Source organism: Triturus cristatus, chromosome 11 (assembly GCF_964204655.1).
Source record: "Triturus cristatus chromosome 11, aTriCri1.1, whole genome shotgun sequence".
Taxonomy (NCBI): domain Eukaryota; kingdom Metazoa; phylum Chordata; class Amphibia; order Caudata; family Salamandridae; genus Triturus; species Triturus cristatus.
The window spans coordinates 430,674,552-430,693,642 of NC_140594.1; the positions used below are offsets into that span (position 1 = coordinate 430,674,552).

General features: G+C 47.5%; 1 protein-coding gene across 6 annotated transcripts in view; it reads left to right on the forward strand.

Moving 5' to 3' along the window:
* The window catches only part of AAK1 (AP2 associated kinase 1), a 362,789-nt gene that overhangs the window by 242,882 nt on the left and 100,816 nt on the right, over nucleotides 1-19,091 (forward strand). Inside the window, exon 22 of one of the 6 annotated variants that reach the window (XM_085636285.1) lies at nucleotides 14,293-14,502. The exons of the other annotated variants lie outside the window; for them this stretch is intronic. Coding sequence (XP_085492411.1) covers nucleotides 14,293-14,387 — 95 coding nt within the window. The 3' untranslated portion in view covers nucleotides 14,388-14,502. Of the gene's footprint in view, nucleotides 1-14,292; nucleotides 14,503-19,091 lie in introns of those variants that run through there. 6 annotated transcript variants of the gene reach the window in all.

The window sequence follows — 19,091 nt, forward strand, 5'->3', positions numbered from 1 at the left end:
GTGATAGAGGTGGTTCCAGAGCAGGAGTGGGTTCAGGGATGCTACTCCCGGTATTTTCTGATTCCGAAAAAGGACGGCAGATTGCGTCCGATATTGAACCTCAGGATCTTGAATCTTTATCTGAAGCAAGAGAAGTTCAAGATGCTCACCCTTGCGCAGGTTCTTCAGGCGCTGAATCAGGAGGACTGGATGGTGTCGATCGACTTGCAGGATGCGTATTTTCACTTCCCCATCCTGAAGTCGCACAGGAAGTATCTCCGGTTTACGGTAAGGTCACAACATTATCAGTTTGCGGTCCTCCCGTTTGGTCTTACTACTGCACCTCGAGTCTTCACGAAGGTGATGGCAGTGGTGGCAGCCCATCTCAGAAGGTCGGGGATTTCAGTTTTCCCCTATCTGGACGACTGGCTGATCAAAGCGGACTCGCCTGAGAAGGTGCTTCATCATCTGCAGGATACAACTCAGCTGTTGTACAAATTGTGTTTCTCGATAAGCATGCCCAAATCTCACCTGGTGCCCTCTCAGCTCAACCTGTTCATAGGGGCGGTACTGGACACTACTGTATGTCGGGCATTCCCACCTCCGCAGAGGATTCTCGACATACAGGAATTGATTCCTTTATTTTACAATGGAGCGGTCGTTCTAGTCCTGAAGGTCCTTCGCCTGCATTCTGTTGGTCAACCATGCACGCTGGCACATGAGGGCGCTCCAGTGGTGCCTCCGCAGGCAGTGGTATCAGCACAAAGGAGATCTCAGGGAGTCTGTGAGCATCTCCAAAGAAGCTGCGGTGGATCTGTCTTGGTGGAGCGTGGAGGGTAATCTGTCTCAAGGGAAGCCCTTCCATCTACCTCCATCGGTGGCCACAGTAATAACGGATGCATCCACTTTAGGGTGGGGTGCTCATCTGGGGGATATGGAGATTAAGGGTCTTTGGTCTCCAGAGGAAAGGTTGCTTCACATCACCCTTCTGGAGTTGCGGGCGATACGTTTGGCGCTCAAGGCCTTTCTCCCTTCCCTTCGCGGTCAGACGGTTCAAGTCCTGACGGACAACACTACCGCGATGTGGTATGTCAACAAGCAGGGAGGAGTGAGGTCGCATTGTCTCTGCAGAGAGGCTCTGCGTCCCTGGTCCTGGGCTCAGGATCCTTAGATTTGTCTGATGGCAAATCAACTGGCCGGGTTTCTGAACGTACGTGCAGACAGTCTCAGTCGGCAGTTCTCCGCCGACCATGAGTGGAGGCTTCATCCGGAGGTGGTTCGTCACGTCTTTGGGATGTGGGGAACTCCTCGGGTGGACCGGTTTGCTACTCGCGAGAACGCTCACTGCCCGTCATTCTGCAGTCTCCAGTATCCGTTGCAGGGAGCTTTGGGGGACGCGTTTCAGTTGAGGTGGGACTCACATCTCCTTTACACGTTTCCTCCCATACCTCGGGTTCTGAGGAAGATTCGCCAAGACCGGGCCCAAGTCATATTGATCGCCCCGGATTGGCCAAGAAGGGAGTGGTATACAGATCTTCTCCGCCTCTCCTCATGCCCTCCGCTCCGTCTCTCTCTGAGGGCAGACCTCCTCTCGCAGTCGGAGGGGCAGGTTCTACACCCCTACCTCCAGAGCTTACACCTTCATGCCTGGAGATTGAACGGGGCAACCTGAATTCTTTCTCTCTCCCGCCAGATGTGGTAGATGTAATTTTGTCTGCCAGACGTCAATCCACTAAATCTATCTATTCCTATAGGTGGTCTAAATTTGTTCTCTGGTGTGGAGAGAAGTCAATTGATCCTTTGAGGGCTTCTTTATCTGACATTCCGCAGTTTGCCCTTTCTCTTGCTCAGCAAGGCTTTGCTGTGGCCACTGTTAAGGGATACTTATCGGCTTTGTCAGCTTTCCTTTGCTTGCCAGATCAGCCGTCTTTGTTCAAATCACCTACTGTTTTACGATTTCTAAAGGGCCTTACAAACAAGTTTCCTCCTACTCCTTTTATTGTGCCTCAATGGGACTTAAACCTTGTCTTAACTTATCTTATGGGTTCTCCCTTCGAGCCCTTGCACAAGTGTCCCTTGAGATTGTTGTCTTTCAAGACGGTTTTTCTCGTTGCGATCACCTCGGCAAGGAGGGTAAGTGAGCTTCAAGCTCTGAGTTCAAAACCCCCGTTCTTGACCATTCATGCTGAAAAAATGGTACTCAGAACCAGGGCTGCTTTTCTGCCAAAGGTGGTAACTCCTTTCCATCTGGGGCAGTCCATTGCCCTTCCTACCTTCTATCCCCCCTTCACCCTTCCAAGGAGGAGGAGAGACTTCACCGCTTGGACCCCAAGAGGGCGGTGAGCTTCTACCTTGACAGGACAAAAGACTTTTGGGTTGATGACCAGCTCTTCGTGGGCTTTGTTGGCTGCAGGAAGGGCAGAGCGGTGCACAAGCGCACCCTTTCCAGATGGATTGTCTTGTGCATCAAGATATGCTAGTCTTTGGCTGGTTAAGGAACCTCCGGAGGGTTTAAGGGCTCATTCCACTAGAGCTAAGTCTTCCACTTCTGCTTTGTCTAGAGGTGTTCCTGTGGAGGACATTTGTAGGGCGGCAACTTGGGCCTCCCTTCACACTTTAGCAAAACATTACTGCTTAGACACCAAGGTGAGGAGGGACGGACACTTTGCTCGTTCCGTCCTTCAGGACTTTCTGGTATAGAAGGGTGGACACCCTCCTCCGGGAGTGGGACTGCTGTGGGAATCTATTCACAAGGTGAGGAATCCACTGGCAGATGTATCCATCAGAAGAACAAGTTACTTACTTTCGGTAACGCTTTTTCTGGTGGATACAGTATCTGCCTGTGGATTCCTCACTGACCCACCCACCTCCCCGTTGTCCACCCTTGTATACCTACAATTCTAATAATGGTGTTTCAAAATGTATTTGTTACTGTCAAAGGCATTGTGTTATTTCTTTTGCCTTTCTATTTATTTTCCTCACTGGGTGTGTTGATTTGTATATTATGTACTGTGTATACTGTGTATATATTGCTGTCAGTACGTCCGTGTGCCTCGAAGGCACGGAAAAAAGGGCGGAATTGACATCATCACGACGACGAGGTCTTCTTATGGAGCCGGTGACGTCAGCGGAGTCGCGAGCGGAGCCGTGTCTCTGTGACGTCGTCTTCGACCTCATCGGCGTGGACTGCTACAAAAGTTTCAGAATGTTGCTGGCGCAGGGGATATTCACAAGGTGAGGAATCCACAGGCAGATACTGTATCCACCAGAAAAAGCATTACCGAAGGTAAGTAACTTGTTCTTTATGTACAAACGCCAAACTGCGTTTCTACAGAAGCCGAATTTGGGTTAGCGATTCGGTACGTGGAAGAGGCGTGTTTAGGCATCCCTTCCAAATACCAAATCGTGGTGGAATGTATTAATGTTTTTCAACTAAATTCCAGGCGCAAAACAATATTGTACCACGTACTCAAAGGTGGTAAGCCATTCGCAAACTGGGAGAAGGGGTTCCTTCCCCTTTGTGAATGTTGACAAAAACACTTTTTAAGAGTAGGTAGTTGACCACTGCCTACTCTTAAAAAATGAAACTTGCACTTTTCATTTTTTCTTTGAACGATTGCATTTAAAAAAGAAAAAAAAATGCTCATTTTCAAAGCAATCGCCTGGTGGTCTGATGACCTTCGCAGCCCATCATCCCTTTGACTGGTGTCATTCCTAATAGGTCACAAATTTCGACCTACCTCATTAGTATTCATGACGCACTACACAGGTCGATTTGTGACCCACTAGGAAAACACCAAATACAAAATAAAAGTTTCAAACATTAAGAATAGTGATTTGGAAAAAAAATCGCTGTTCTTCATGTTCGTACATCTGGCACCTAGTGAGTCGTCAGATTAAATAATGAGGCAGGGTGATTGGCCATACCGCTAGATGGCGCCAGACGCCATATTTTCCCTTTCCCTTGACTACATTTGCTCTAATACGAAAGAGACGGTGCTTCGTCCGATCTAAAACGGAAGGATTAGCAACACTGTCCCGCAATGCCCCTGCTTTAAGTTTTTGCCTAAGCCTCGCAAAAACGTCCAACAATCCTGGCAGAGACCACCATAACGTTACTAACCCCGTAAGGCAGGACATCTTATGAACTTAGTTTCATGTGTGCAGTCTTTCTTCTCTCTTTGTTCTTAGTCTAACTTGCATGAAAATCCTTCTCGTTTTTCAATACTACTTTATCTTAAGCTTGTGTCTCTGGGTTTTCGGGACAATAATTATTTCATGAGTAGCAGGGTCGGTGGTCTATGGGTGCTTCAAAAAATGCTAAGCAAGCTGTGAAATAGCGCGCATTGGCGCTCTAAGGGTTCTCTCTTTAACGGCCAGCACATTGTCAGAAGGGACAGGACCCGAACAAGCCTACTTAAACGCTGAGCAAGATGTTACATAGCAAGCGCCTTGTGATTTGGGACTGTTCTCTAAATTTCTAAGCACCCCATGACATGGCAGGCGTAGGTCCAGTCACATAGAGTGACATGCAACTGAGTCAATGTCAGGCGTTCCTGTCTGGTAATCTGTTTCCTTATGGGCCTTTCTGCCACTGAGTCAGGAACCCCTGCCCACTCCTATAACAAAAGCAGCCCTTCCCTAGCGTGGGATTAGCAGGGCTTGTAAAGAGCACACGAGTTAGCCATCTAACTCTCTCTGACCAATCACTGCCATTGATGCTCCCAGCTCGATGGGGAAATTACAGACATTACCAAAAATTAGAACTTCTATATGTAATTAAAGAGCAGACCCTACTAGGCAGAGAAGGACAATATGTCCACCAGCATCTAAGCCCAGCACTGCTCGCGCTCCCCTTGCCTGCTTACACCTCCTTTTGAACCTTTTGTCAAATCATCTTTTTAGTCCTGGCACACTGCGTTGGTCACTTAAATGAATGTGACATGGCGTTTCATCTCACTGTAAATGCACCATTTGTGTTTTAGGCTCCGCTCCACCAGCACGCGTGCTGCTGCTTACTTGCATGGGCTTACGCACATTTTAGGAAACATTAAAAGGACATTGCTCTTTATTGGGCACTTGTAATGCTGAAAAGGGGCATTCTTGGCAACTGTCTCTGTGTGAGAGAGCCTCTCCAAAATATTATTTACCCTGTTATGCAGCATGTAAGTTAGTTTCCGCAAATCCATGCTAGGACAAGCAGCAGAAAACCTAAGCAACATCCCTATGCATGGCTTTCCTGTAGTATGTCTAGAAACCTAGTCACTGGTCAAATGCTAGAAAACCTTTGGCAATAAAAGTTAGAATAGATGTCCAGGCAAAAGTTTCCTATAGACCTCAGGCTCCGCCCAGCAGCATGGAAAACTGCCTTGGAGATTGTCTCAAATTGCTAGAGACACTGATCGCTTTCCTTAAACACAGTGGGTTATGAAAAATAGGTTGTGCTTCGACAGTATCATCCTGATGTAGGATGAATACTTGACATGTGACATAATTTCCATTTTGAGTGCCAAGAGCCTGTCGGAAGAGCTCTGAATCTTTGCTTGCATTCTTGGTGTTGCTGCCTGTGGGCTAACGATAGGGTGCAGCCTAGGCCTTGGCAATATCTAGTGAGTCACAAGACTTACCTAGTGTCTGTTTGTTTATACTGGAAGTTGTTTCCTTTCCTCTTAAAATAATGGTATAAATCGAAACAATTTACATTTTAAAAAGTTGGGTTACAGATGTATCTCTCTACCCTGGTCACATTGGAACTCGGTGTAAGAGGTAATAAAGCTGAAATGCATTTATTATGGATCTCGCCACCATTGTGATCATGCCGGACCTGACTGTATGAGGTTGGAATGCATGAACGCCATAGCATACATGCCAATAGACTTGATTCAGACGTGAGACTCCCGATTTTTTTTAAATCCAAAAATGGCTTCATTTTGGCTGCAACTCACCTGAAATTGCTTCTTCAATAGAAGTAAATGGGAGAAATACTTTCTTCCCATTATTTGTATTTATTTTAAATCTCCCATTTTGCTCTTCTAAAATGTTGGCATTTATGACAGTCATGTTGCTACTCGCCGCCATCTTGTTGATGGCGTGCCTTCCTGCTTGTTCTATTAGAACGATAAAGTTCCTAGAAAAGTGGCTGCAGCTGACAGGTGCCTGTCCCACAGTTAGCCCTCAGGGAGTGGAGAGATGACTGGGGAGCTGGAGCAGTGTCTTTCAATGTATTACATTTTTGATTCCTCAGAGAGGAAATCCTATCGGTGGGCAGAGAGCAGAAAGTATTTCTGACTATGGATCGTTTTAAAAAGTATCTCCTCTTCTGGGAAAAATAACATAAACATTTTAAGATCATGGGGATTTCGAATGAGACAGCAATTGTAACTATATATCTGAAAGCGACACGTTAGTGATAGATTCTTTACCATAGAATATCCCCAGGCGTCAGACTGTATCTGGAAAGTTTTTCGTCAGCAGTACCTCTGCGCGTCGGTAGATGGCGCGTGCGGCTCTGCATCCATCGCTGGTGTTGTAAGCCCCGAGTTGACGCCACGGAGACTACTTAGGCGCCACCCATGCGCGCTGACGTCAGTGCTTTCTTTTTCCCCGCCAGCAAGCGCACATCTGGTTAGAGCACGTACCCTAGTCACTTTTTGACTAACGTTTTTGAGACTTTTGTCTCTACTTCTTTGAGACTTTTGTCTCTACTTCTTTGAGTCTTTGACTCCTGGTGCCGCGTAGGGATCCCTGGGTTTAAATCCTGCGGGGCCTGTCGCCGTACGATGTCTGTGGCCGACCCCCATGGCGTCTCTCTACTGTCTGGAGCGTGACCATGACTCCCGGTCATGTTCTGACTGTCTGGCCATGGCTCTGAAGGCTTTGCGGGAGAGGTCCCGAAAGCTGCTGGAGGCCCGGCAGTCGTCTCCACATCGTTCGAGGTCCAGGGGTCGCTCGAGGTACCGACAGCGGAGACATCATCATCGCTCCTCGGGTTTGAAGTCTTCACACTCTGAATCGGGTAAGAGACGTCACAAGACAAAGTCGAAGAAGCGTTTGCGCTCTCCGACATCCCCCTGTCAGTCTCCGGATGCAGACGAGGGGGCCAGGGGTACTTCCCCCACGGCTCCGTGGAGCCTGAGAGTCCCGCGACCTACCCACCTTATCCAGGTCCATCGGCAACTCCAGCTCAGGTGCAAGAATTTCTTGCCACCATGGACCGCCTTTTCAGGCCTCGGGCTCCTGCCGGCATGCCCCACGGTCCCAGTTGAGGGCCCTTGCTTGCCGCCGGCGGCTCCGGCCCTGGCGCCGCAAGGTCATCTGCCGGCAGCTACCGCCCCGGCGCCACAGGATCCTCCGCACACTGCTCCGGCGCCTCCTGCGGCTCCGTTCCCGGCACCGCAATGGGTTCCATCCATCCCACCCCCGCCCTTTCCGGGTTTCCAGACAATTTTGCTCCGGTTTGGGACCCTAATTGGGACATGGAGCCGGATCGGTGCCGGGGACCATTTGTATTCCCTGTCTCTCCCCCACCGCAGCAGCCTGTGCCTCAGGCGGTGGAGGAGGGGGACGACTGGGAAGGGTCTGAGGACCCTCTTGTATGACAGTGCGAGTCTGAACAGGAGTGGGCGGAGGAATCAGAGAATGCAGGTGGCCTTGACCTCTTCTCTGAGCCTGGTTTTCTGTCTCCTCCTACTGTTATGCAGGAGGGCGTCACATATACTGTGGTGCTTCGTAGAGCAGCTGAGGCCCTTGACCTTGATCTGCCTACTGTCACTCTCAAAACCAACCTCCTCACTGAAGTTCTTCAGCCGGCGGCAAGTTCTTTGGAGCCTCTGCTTCCGTTCAATGAGGCCTTAATGGATGTTTTGATGGGCACCTGGTCTAGACCAGCCACAGGGGTTCCTGTAGATGAGAACGTGGCCAGGCGTCCTCGCCTAGCACCAGGTGACCCTGCCTTTTTAACAAACCATCCAACACCGGTGAGCCTGGTCATCCAGGCCTCCACTTCCCAAAGCGCATTCCCTACCGCCCCGCCGGATAAGGAATCAAAGAAGCTGGAGCAGTTTGGCAAGAAGTTGTTTTCCTCTGCCAGCTTGGGGCTGCGGTCAGTCAACACCGCATTCCTCTTGGGCCGCTACTCTCACGCTGTGTGGGATATGGTGGAGCAGACACTGACCCAGTGTCCGGAGGAGGTTCGGGCTGTACTTTCCCAAGCTGTCGCAGAGGGGAAAGACGCCGCAAAGTTCGCCATCCGGTGTGGGCTGGACACCGCGGACTCTTTGGGTAGGGCGATCTCCTCGACAGTGGCCCTGCATCACCACGCCTGGCTGCGGTCCACTGGGTTTTCGGGGGATGTTCAGAGTTCCCTCGTGGACATGCCTTTTGATGGTACTTGCCGGTCTGGCGATACGGCAGACAGTGCGCTGGAGCGTTTTAAGGACTCTTGGGCTAAGGCCAAGTGCTTGGGTCTCTCCACCATGCGCCCGGCCACGTCTACCTTTCGGTCCTTACATGGTCACGGAAGGGCACCCCTACACGTTCGTTCAGCCAGAAGCCTACGCAGAACCAACCTCAGTGCGGGCGTGGTGGCCGCCGTGGCGGCACAGGGAGCCAGCGTGCGGGTCAGTCCACCTCCGCTCCTGCAGCATCTGCCTCAAAGCCTTCCTAGTCTGAGCTTTGGGGTGCACCCCAAGCCGGTGGGTGGCAGGATTCAACATCACCTCTCCTACAGGCGTTCTGTCACTTCAGACAGGTGGGTGCTGCAAATCGTCCGAAGGGGCTACTCTCTCCCCTTCGAGTCTGCCCCCCAGCCATGCCACCTCAGTTCCACTGTCGGGGGATCACTTTGCACTTCTCCAACAGGAAGTCATGGCCCTCTTGGCCAAGGGGGCCATCGAGCGCGTTCCTGGGCCAGAAGTAGGACGTGGTTGTTATTCCCACTACTTTCTGGTCTCTAAGAAGGAGAAAGGGGGCCTGCGCCCCATCTTGGACCTCAGGAACGTCAATCGCTTCCTCCGGAAGGAGAAGTTCAAGATGTTGACTCTGGCTCATGTCTAGGCTGCCCTTGACCCTGGAGACTGGATGGTAGCATTGGACTTGCAGGACGCATATTTTCATATTCCCGTCCTGCCGGCCCACCGGCGTTACCTGCGGTTCACGATAGGCCAGGAGCATTTTTAGTTTGCCGTGCTCCCCTTCGGCCTTACCAGTGCCCCTCGGGTGGTCACGAAAGTGATGGCGGTGTTCGCAGCTCATCTGCGCAGATCAGGTTTCAGTCTTCCCCCTATCTCGACGACTGGTTGTTGAAGGCGGGCTCACCCCAGGCAGTCGTCTCCCACCTCCAGACTACGGCCGACCTCTTGCATTTGCTGGGGTTCTCCATCAACATGCCGAAGTCGCACCTGAGTCCCTCTCAGAAGTTCTCCTTCATCGGAGCGGTTCTGGATTCAACGCAGTTTCAGGTTTATCCTCCCGAGCAACGAGTCTGGGATATTCAGGCTATGATTCTGATCTTTCAACCTCTATCCCGGGTTTCAGTCAGGATGACCTTCTGGCTCCTGGGCCTGATGGCTTCCTGCATTCTGCTAGTGCAACATGCCAGATGGCATATGCAGGCTCTGCAGTGGGACCTGAAGTTTCAGTGGGCACAGCATCAGGGTAACCTGTCCGATTACGTCCAGATCTCGGAGGGCACTGCACGGCAATTGCAGTGGTGGCTCACGAATTGCGATTGGGTCAATGGCAGATCCCTCTCCCTTCCCCAACTGGAGCACACAGTGGTGACTGATGTGTCCCCCCTGGTATGGGGTGGCCACATCAGTCACGGAGATCAGAGGCCTCTTGTCTCTGGCGGAGTCCCGGATCCATATCAATCTTTTGGAGCTTCGGGCGATCCGACTTGCACTGAAGGCATTCCTTCCCTTTGTCTGGAAAAGTGTGGTGCAGGTGTTCACAGACAACACCACTGCCATGTGGTATTGCAACAAACAGGGCGGGGTGGGGTCGTAGACCCTATGTCAGGGCTCTACACCTCTGGACATGGCTGGAACATCAAGGCATTACCTTGGTGGTTCAACACCTGGCAGGTTCTCTGAACACCAGGGCGGACGAACTTAGCCGCTGGTGCATGATGGATCACAAATGGCGTCTGAACTCGGACGTTCCGCAAGGTCTCTTTCTGCAGTGGTGAGAGCCTTGGATAGATCTATTCGCCACCAAAGAGAATGCGCAATGTCATCAGTTCTGCACGTTGGAATTTCCAAGGCGGCGCTCGCTCGGCGATGCTTTCCGTCACGAGTGGAGCTGCGGTCTGTTGTACGCTTTTCCGCCTATACCACTTCTGCCCAGAGTGCTGAAGATGTTTAGGCGCGACCGGGCCCAAGTCATCCTTGTGGCTCCGGATTGGGCATGAAGATACTGGTATCCCGAGCTACTCAGCATGGCGATCGATCCCCCAATCCGACTGCCTCTTCGGGAGGATCTTCTGTCGCAGCAGCAGGGGACGGTCCTCCACCCGACCCTGTCCAGCCTCCACCTCCATGCATGGAGATTGAGCGGCGACAGTTGAAAGCTTTCGTCCTTCCTCCCGAAGTTTGTGATGTCATTCTGGCAGCCAGGCGTCCCTCCACTAAAACGGTATACGTCTGCAGGTGAAACAAATTTGTGGCATGGTGCACAGCAAAGGCTGTGGATCCCCTTTCTGTCCCTCTTTCCAAGGTCCTTCTGTTCCTTCTCTCTTTGGCCCAGAAGGGCTCTGCTCTGGGCACTATCAAAGGTTATCTTTCGGCGATCTCCGCCTTTCTACGGCTTCCAGATCAGCCTTCTCTTTTTAAGTCCCTGGTTGTTAATCGCTTCCTTAAAGGCATTACACACACGTTTCCTCCCGTGCCTTTCATAATGCCTCAATGGGACTTAAATCTTGTCTTGACTTATCTGATGTGCGCTCCCTTTGAACCCCTTCATAACTGTCCCTTACGTCTTCTCACTTCGTAGCTATCACCTCTGCCAGAAGAGTGAGTGAGCTCCAGGCTCTTTCTTCTAAACCTCCTTTTCTTTCTGTTCATCCGGACAAGGTGGTTTTAAGGACTCGTCCTTCGTTCTTTCCAAAGGTTGTCACACCCTTCCACATCGGGCAGACCATCACTTTGCCCACCTTCTTTCCGCCTCCACATCCTTCAAAAGAGGAAGAGAGGCTCCACCGCCTGGACCCAAAACGTGCGCTCTCGTTCTATCTGAAGCGTACACAACAGTTCCAGGTGGATGACCAGCTCTTTGTTGGCTAAGTGGGCGCCAAAAAAGGTCGGGCCATGCACAAACGGACCATCTCTCGGTGGGTCGTTCTGTGCATCAAAGAATGTTACTTGTTGGCCAAGAAGGAGCCTCATGTGGGGCTTCGTGCCCATTCTATCAGAGCAACGGCAGACACTACTGCCTTGGGACGCGGCGTTCCCTTGCGGGACATTTGTCAGGCAGCTACGTGGGCCTCGCTGCACACGTTTACCAAGCATTACTGTCTTGACAGTCAAGTCCAGAGAGACTGCTTCTTTGGCCGTTCTGTTCTCCGTGACTCTTTTTTGTAATCCTGTTCGCAGACCCACCACCGGGGTTGGTATTGCTGGGATATCTATTCTAAGGTAAGGAATCTATCACAAACGTGTCTCTTTCAGATGCACAAGTTACTACTTGTGTAATGATATATCTGTAAGAGACATTAGTTAGTGATAGATTCCTTACTGCCCCACCCATCCTCCCTGTTCTGCGAACTGATTCTAGCGTTAAGGTCATCCCTTTCAGGGCCCTAGTTTCATGGCACCAGTGGTCAGTTTCTTGCATGGCTCTGCGTTCCTGGCGCGGAAAGTCATGTACAGAACTGACATCAGCGCGCATGGGTGGCGCCTAAGTAGTCTCCGTGACGTCATCTAGTGTGCTTACGACACCAGCGACTGAAGCGGAGCCGCACGACGCCACCTACCGACGTGCAGGGGTACTGTTGACGAAAAACTTTCCGGATACAGTCTGACGCCTGGGGATATTCTAACGTAAGGAATCTATCACTAACTAATGTCTCTTACAGATATATTGTTACACAAGTAGTAACTTGTGATTTAGAAAATGGCCTGAGTGCCTGTTATCTCCTGCATTCATTTCAAATTATTGCATTTATTTTGTTCATGGGGGCCCAGCCACTTAAAGTGGGCCTAATGCTTTATGAGATACATTTCATAAGCAAGCATTTGTTGCCCTCGCTTCTACCTCACCAATTGTGGGTGACCTCAAAAATCTGGTCATGTTTAGTTGTTAAAACCTTCCCCCCTCCTCTGTTTAGCAAATCGACCATGGGAAAATGCGCATTCCCAAAACACAAAGTGTTCTATAACGTAACTGGCACAGTTACTTCTAAAATTTTTTTTAGAATTCTCTTTGTTACCATGACAATTTACAATTCTGAAAGAAAGTCAAATGCGCCTCATGCCTGCTGTATTACAGTTTGCTTAGCATCCTGCAAAAGTGCTTTTAACGCGAATGACATTTTTGATGACTAAGAGACACATGTTTAAGATGTGCATCAAACATTTCCCATGTAAACCGGGCAAGGCATGTTACGGGAAAGGTGAGCCTCATATATTTTAAGATACAAGGTTCAGTTTCTCATGCAACATGAAACAAGTATTGGAAAATCCAATAGGTCTAACATTGACTGCCAGACATTTGGATTTTTCAATGCTTGTTTGTTCTTTCATAGACTTTGCAAACTTTATTGTTGGGGTAAGCTGCAAAAAGAAAAATATAGCTTAAAGCAAAAATATGTTCTGGTCTCAAAAGGCACAGATTGCCATAATAATCCCTGGCACTGAAGGGAACTACTTTGTGTGTGGATGTGCTCTGTATTAAAGGGCAGAATCTCATCACTCACAGTGAAGTTAGCCAGTGGCTGAAATGGGCTGACAAACTGCCCCATGCTGTATTCTGTAGTGGGCAGAAGTAAAATGTTAATGGCACTATAGCACACCAATTGATAAAGAGCGCTGCCTGGAAGCCTTTGTAAGTGTATTGTATATTGCATTGGTACCAGGGTCTAGGGGTCTGAGAGGCACACTGCACTAGCTGTTTGTCATGGCAGCCAACTACACTCAATAATGGCTGCCTTTTATTACCCAACCGGGGGGTCTGATCTAAAATACGAAGGCAGCTGGGTCCATGTTTGAGCTAAGGTGTAGATGGGTTGGGGGCTATCTGAAGGGTGAATTGCTGATACTGACCCCCTGTGGTGGGACCTGGTCATGTAAACTCTGTCAGGAGTCTTTACCATACCAGCTCAAAGACTCGGTGCTGTAGCACGTTTGCCAAGGCTGTTCATGCAAGCAAGAAGGCTGTGACTGCCCCACCCCCAAGATGGGTAATAAAAGGCAGACAATTGAGTGCAGTTGGCTGCCATGGCTGAAACAGCTAGTGCAGTGTGCCTCTCGGACCCCTAGACCCTGGTACCAATTTACATGCTGCACACATGATAGCTACACCCGTGGAACAAAGATGATAGACACAGCAACTGCAAAGACTGTGGCCTGACCGCGAGCTTGAGAAATACCCAAAAATCTGAGTCTTACAAGAAGATATCATTCATCTAGCCACGGAGGCCAGTTATGGGTAGCCAGGTGTTGGCAGCTCCTACTCTTGGCCTGCTTTCTTGAAGCCCTAGCCCTGCCTTTGCTACCCCTGGCTTCAGTGACAAGAACAGAAACTAAGCAGGGTTCTAGGAGGCATGCTTACTTTCTGGAGGATGCACTTCTTGCTCTTCTCCTAATAACTTAGCAAGAAATAAGAAATGGTTTAGGGGCTAAATAGGGGAGAGGTAGAAGGGGTAACAATGAACCCTGCAATGTCATAACGGTTATTGTGAGTGTGTATCGGATGTCACTTCCGCTATCCCTGGGCTTTGGTGAGTTTGTGTCCAGGGATCTAGGTGCTGGTGCAGGTTCACAGATGTTTAGCCAACAGTATTTATTAAAACATTGATTAGACCGTGCCCGGCTAGTGCAGTTAGCGGCTGTGTGGCTTTTTAGGTGCTATTTTAATCCCCAAACCAAATTACCCTGTAGAATTTAGGGATATGCTTTCCTTTCTACATGATTCCCCCAAAAGCCTCTCTTTTTACCCTCCTTTCTACGTGTAGAATTTTAATTCTCGTTTTGCTCGCTCCGCACCTCTGACGCTAATCTTTTGTGTTCTCTCTTTTTTCTTCCCACCTCTTCCCTTCCTTTTCTCCCCTCCTCCTGCTTGTGCACGTCTGAAATCCTGCCTCTGCTAACCTCTGTCTAGGTGGCCACTCTAGAACCAGCAGTGGGAGCTCTGAGTCCAGTCTTCCAACCCTGTCCAGGTCACTCATGTTGGCGGATCAGCTGATTGACCTGTAGCCGGGGGACCAAAAAATATTAATAATGCACCTCCATATCAAGCGCTGCCGGGCCTGCGCAAAGCATAATCAACGCACTTTCATTCCCGGAGGAAATTCACCTTCAGTTTTTTTTATTTTTTTAAATCTTGTTTAATAACATCATGTTCGTTCAGCCTGCTGTTGAGCTGAATTTCTCCCCGATCTTTGGCCATACCTCTCTTCATTACACTATCCGATTGGCAATTCATTGCTGTAATGTGCACTGACTTATTTTTTCCCTCGAGACATATCCACAACGGATGCACGGACTTGCCACAAACTGCTGCTGAAATTTGCGTCTGAACTACCTTGGGTCCATCAGAGTTTGGGGTGTGGGTCTTGCTGGGTTTATCCCTCGTTTGCAACAATACAAAACGCCTTTTGGTCTGGCTTCCTCAAGCAAGATTGCGTTGGAGCCTGCTGTTAAATCGTAGTGTGCTGTTTGTTCTGTGAGTGGTCAAGTCGATGGTTACCAAGAAAGAGCTTAATGTTGTGTGCTGAGCCTGGTCCCAGGATGGGTTTCTTACTGGTCCTGCACTATTGTACTCCTAAAATTTGATAGGAGGTGCTTTCGACACGGTGTCCATTCTGAAAGACGATATATATATACTACGAAGTAAGCTGGAACATAGAAGACATGCTTCGTTCTTCTATTCCTTTTGGTCATGCTACTGATTAGAGGAATTGTTGGACAATTCTTTATGATGGATAAGAAGATGGGCAGCAGCTCAGAAGGTGCCTGGCATGCTATGTCACAGCTTGCTTAGCTTTTACATTCTATTTAAAGCAGCACAACACTGATTGGCTTAAAAAGACAGGCTATTCTTTAAAGAGTGAAGTAAGGCAGGGTTTTTTAAACCGGGCAGGATGGTGCACTTGCTAAGTATATGCTCTACTCATGTAAAGATGTTTTAAGACTTCCCGTCCAGTAGGTCAGTAGTTTAAAACTTGGAATCCTAGGTTGGAGGTGTGACTAATCTGCCTCCACTCGAACATGGAGTTTATTTCTGTGGGAATCGTACGCTGAAGGTCCTTAGTGCTGGTGGACACCAACACTGAGCTTGATTGCGTTTTGTGACATATCGTTGCCGAAAAACTCACAAACATATCTTGGTGGACCAATGATGTACATGCTTCCCAGTATTCTCCATTGCAGAGGAAAAAAGGTTTTCTTTTTCCAAATATAGATTTCCTATATTCCAAGCCCCCACTGCTTTATGAACATACTATCATTTAGTTAAGAATGGCCTATAGAAAATAATGGCTCATGCCTGTATGTGTTCTAACTCGTAATGCCTTGTTTTGAAATGTATTAGGCTTTCCTTTTCCTCCCTTTGGCACGCCTTTTGATCGCTAGTAAAGAGCTGAAGCCACATATCAATTAGTCACCTGTAAATGTGATTAGCACTAGATACACAGTTATGCTCATTTATTCGAGTTAGATCAGTGGGTTGATATACCTTCTGCGTGGATCTGTGTGCAACTTGCAGTTCACAGGTTCAAAACCTAGGGCACTTGAGTCAGGTTGACAAATGAAGACTACTGAGTGGGGCCATAATGTCAGCTTTTACTTAGAATCCTTACAAAGAAATCAAGCTGTTATCATTCATTAACCAGGCACTAATGCATTTGGTGTGACATCAACCAATCGGCCATGAGAGTACGAGATTGACGTAATATGCAGTAAAAACAAATCTACATTCTCCCTGATGGCAAGATATTTCCAATGGGCTGGACTTTTAGAATCTGTTTTCGGAGCCCATTTGCTTGAATATAAAGCATTCTGACTGTGTAGAAATTCTCCCGTTTCCCAGCATGCCTCTGCTTCTGAAAGGTCGGTTGTCCATTTCAAAAACATATTTGTCTTCATGAAGTGCAGCACTGTAATTCTGCTCAGTCCTGTTCATTGTTGCAAAGACCAAAGTAGACGTACAGGGTTGTAAGAATCCCAGGTAAAAGTTGCAATCGATGTTCACTCCGATGACCCAGTGGAAAGAAGCCTAGATGTCTTGTTTTGCCTAGATTTATTATGAACAAACTATTTAACAAAGTTGCTGAATTGTATTTTGTTAAAGATGTCCTTTGCACACACAAACAAAACGCCGGCAGCCTTATTTTCAGTCATTTGTATGCTTGAGATGGAGTTCTAGCTATGGTATTAGATTGCTTCCACAGAAGAGTCATAGCAGAGTATCTGAATCCAGCTATTTCATTGGCCGACTAAGGCATTATGCATTCCCAGTTTGGCTTAAGCAAAAGGGAGGGGTTAGTTGATTTTCCACATAGTAAAAACCCTTTCAGGTTCTCATGATGCCCACAGTGAATAGGTCTGAGAACAATTTCCATATATTGATTTTCAGTGGCGATTATTTGCACACTTATGGGTCATTGTGCAATTTACAGTTCAATGGGCCAGCAAACCGGGACCTATTAGCCAATTCTTTGTCATTGTCCGGACGGCACACCTTATTAGAAGAACTCTGAGGACCCATTGACTCACCCTTGATTCGTGCAACACTAGCTACTTCACCTTGTCAGGTTTCCCGTCAGAAAATCCTGGCACTAAACCCAAGTGAGATCTGCCCCAAGCAGCTCTTTTTTCATTCCCTTTTCCTCTTAAAGGAGCCCCGTGTACCCATGCACAACATATTGCTACAGTGCAGTCCTCCCTTTGTGTAAATGTATGTGAGACAGTTTATTGGCTGTATATATGAGATTACCTATTGTGCATATTAAAGACTGGGATGGTATAGGGAGCCAGGGGGAATTTAAAGCCAACAGTATTGGCCTTTCTGAAATCCCGGTCTCCATCAACCACAGTCACTTAGAGCAACAATTAAAATATACAAATTGATTTGTAAATATAGTGTCTGGGTCTCAAGATGTGGAGGTAGCTGATGGGGAGAGCCAAATGCTTACATGAATTAACCTGTTTTCTACCTGCTTTTTCCTTTTGAAAACCACAAAAAATTGCTTCCATTTGTCCTTTTACATTTAAAGTGGACTACGCTTAGAAATTATATTAGTGAAAGTGGTTGATAGGATAACTTATGACCGATGTGTATAAATATATATATTACCCTTTTTTCTTATTTTGGTCCTTCCTCTGCTACCTGTACCTAAGCTGAAGCCAGGTTGGGACATGAATGGGTGATGATGCTGTATTTAGCTGAAGATAGTCATGTATTAGTGGGATGCTCAGGGTCTGTACGCGTTCTTCAGTGACTCCTCTCCCCAAGACTCCACAGGTTGTCTGTTGTGTACTAGGAACCTGGATTATGTGAATTAAAGTACTTTGAAAGAATGTTTACACTGAGCGTTTCTGTTTACCTAAAGCAATTTTCAGTGGTTGGCAGGATCCTATTGATAAAGAACAAAATGTTACTTGCTTCTTGACATACAATAGACCATTAAGGCATTGAAGTGAAGATTGAAGACAGGATGAATGAATGAACATATATTTATTTAGCAAGATGTTATATAAACAGGAACAGGCGAGTGCCAGGGAACAAGACCACTCCTCTCCAGCTCCAGTGCAGATCATTCAACACTCTAGAACTGCTAACAAAAGAATCTCTACATATGACATGCTACCATTCTAATAACTCACGCAATCACGAGGAATTAAAGAAAGAGACAACCAAAAGTACATGGGTATACACTACAGGCATATTAGTCAAAGTGACGATGTGGTGCTCCTTTTATCTGTGCATGGCCAATGTTTGCGATCTCAAACAAGATCCATGCCTCCAAACTGAACATGTGTCCTCTTAGCTCACAGAGTCTTGTTCACAAAATTAAAAACTGGATCCAGGCCTGGTCAGAATGCTGTTGATCTTCCGCATTGTCAGGAAAATTTGTAACCAAGGTTATCAGTTTTACATGCTCAAGACCCCTTTATCTCTTGCAATTGTTTCAGAATGTGCCATACTATCCTCTTGCAATATTTGCTCAACCCAATTTTATCTCCATGTAAAATGTTTCTTGGTGCCCACACATAGCTAATAATACATTGAGGTTGACTAAAAGCAGTTTTCATCAATGAAGCAACTTTCAGTCTTGATGTCTTTTAGTTATGATAAACTTGATGTGTAATTTTACGTGGTAAATTCTAACTGTTAAACTATATTTCGTCTTATTAGTAAAACTGATTATTTCCTCCTCTTTCATACCCTAAGATAGCATCCAGCATCAATTAGACACATGTATCTCCTTTTCTTGTCAATTGCCTCAACATACTCTCTTAAATGTTTAACTTATTCCTTTATGCTCCATTTCTTTCACAGCATTGAGCAGCTATGTTCTATATTGTTAGTTTTAACAATAGGATATTCTATAGCCTTAGAAGTAATGTCATTACATACACCCAATATAAGCAAATTTGTATACCCAAGTTCACCAAATCTGTATACCCTTAGGATTCATCTGAAGGAGGCGAAGTCTCGTCTTGTAGTTGAATTTGTCTTCTTAATCCTATCCTTGTGGCACTGAAAAAAGACACATGTAAAACTTACACGTGGCTCAACTGGAATGTATTAAGATGCATCCAGCTACAAGGAAGACCAGCCTTCAGCTCCATCAGCTGTCCACTCACATTCAGTTTTATGGTTTAGAAGGATCATGTGTTTCAAAGAATGTGCCATATCTGTATTGCATTACTTTAGTTGTTTACTGTTTTTGTTGG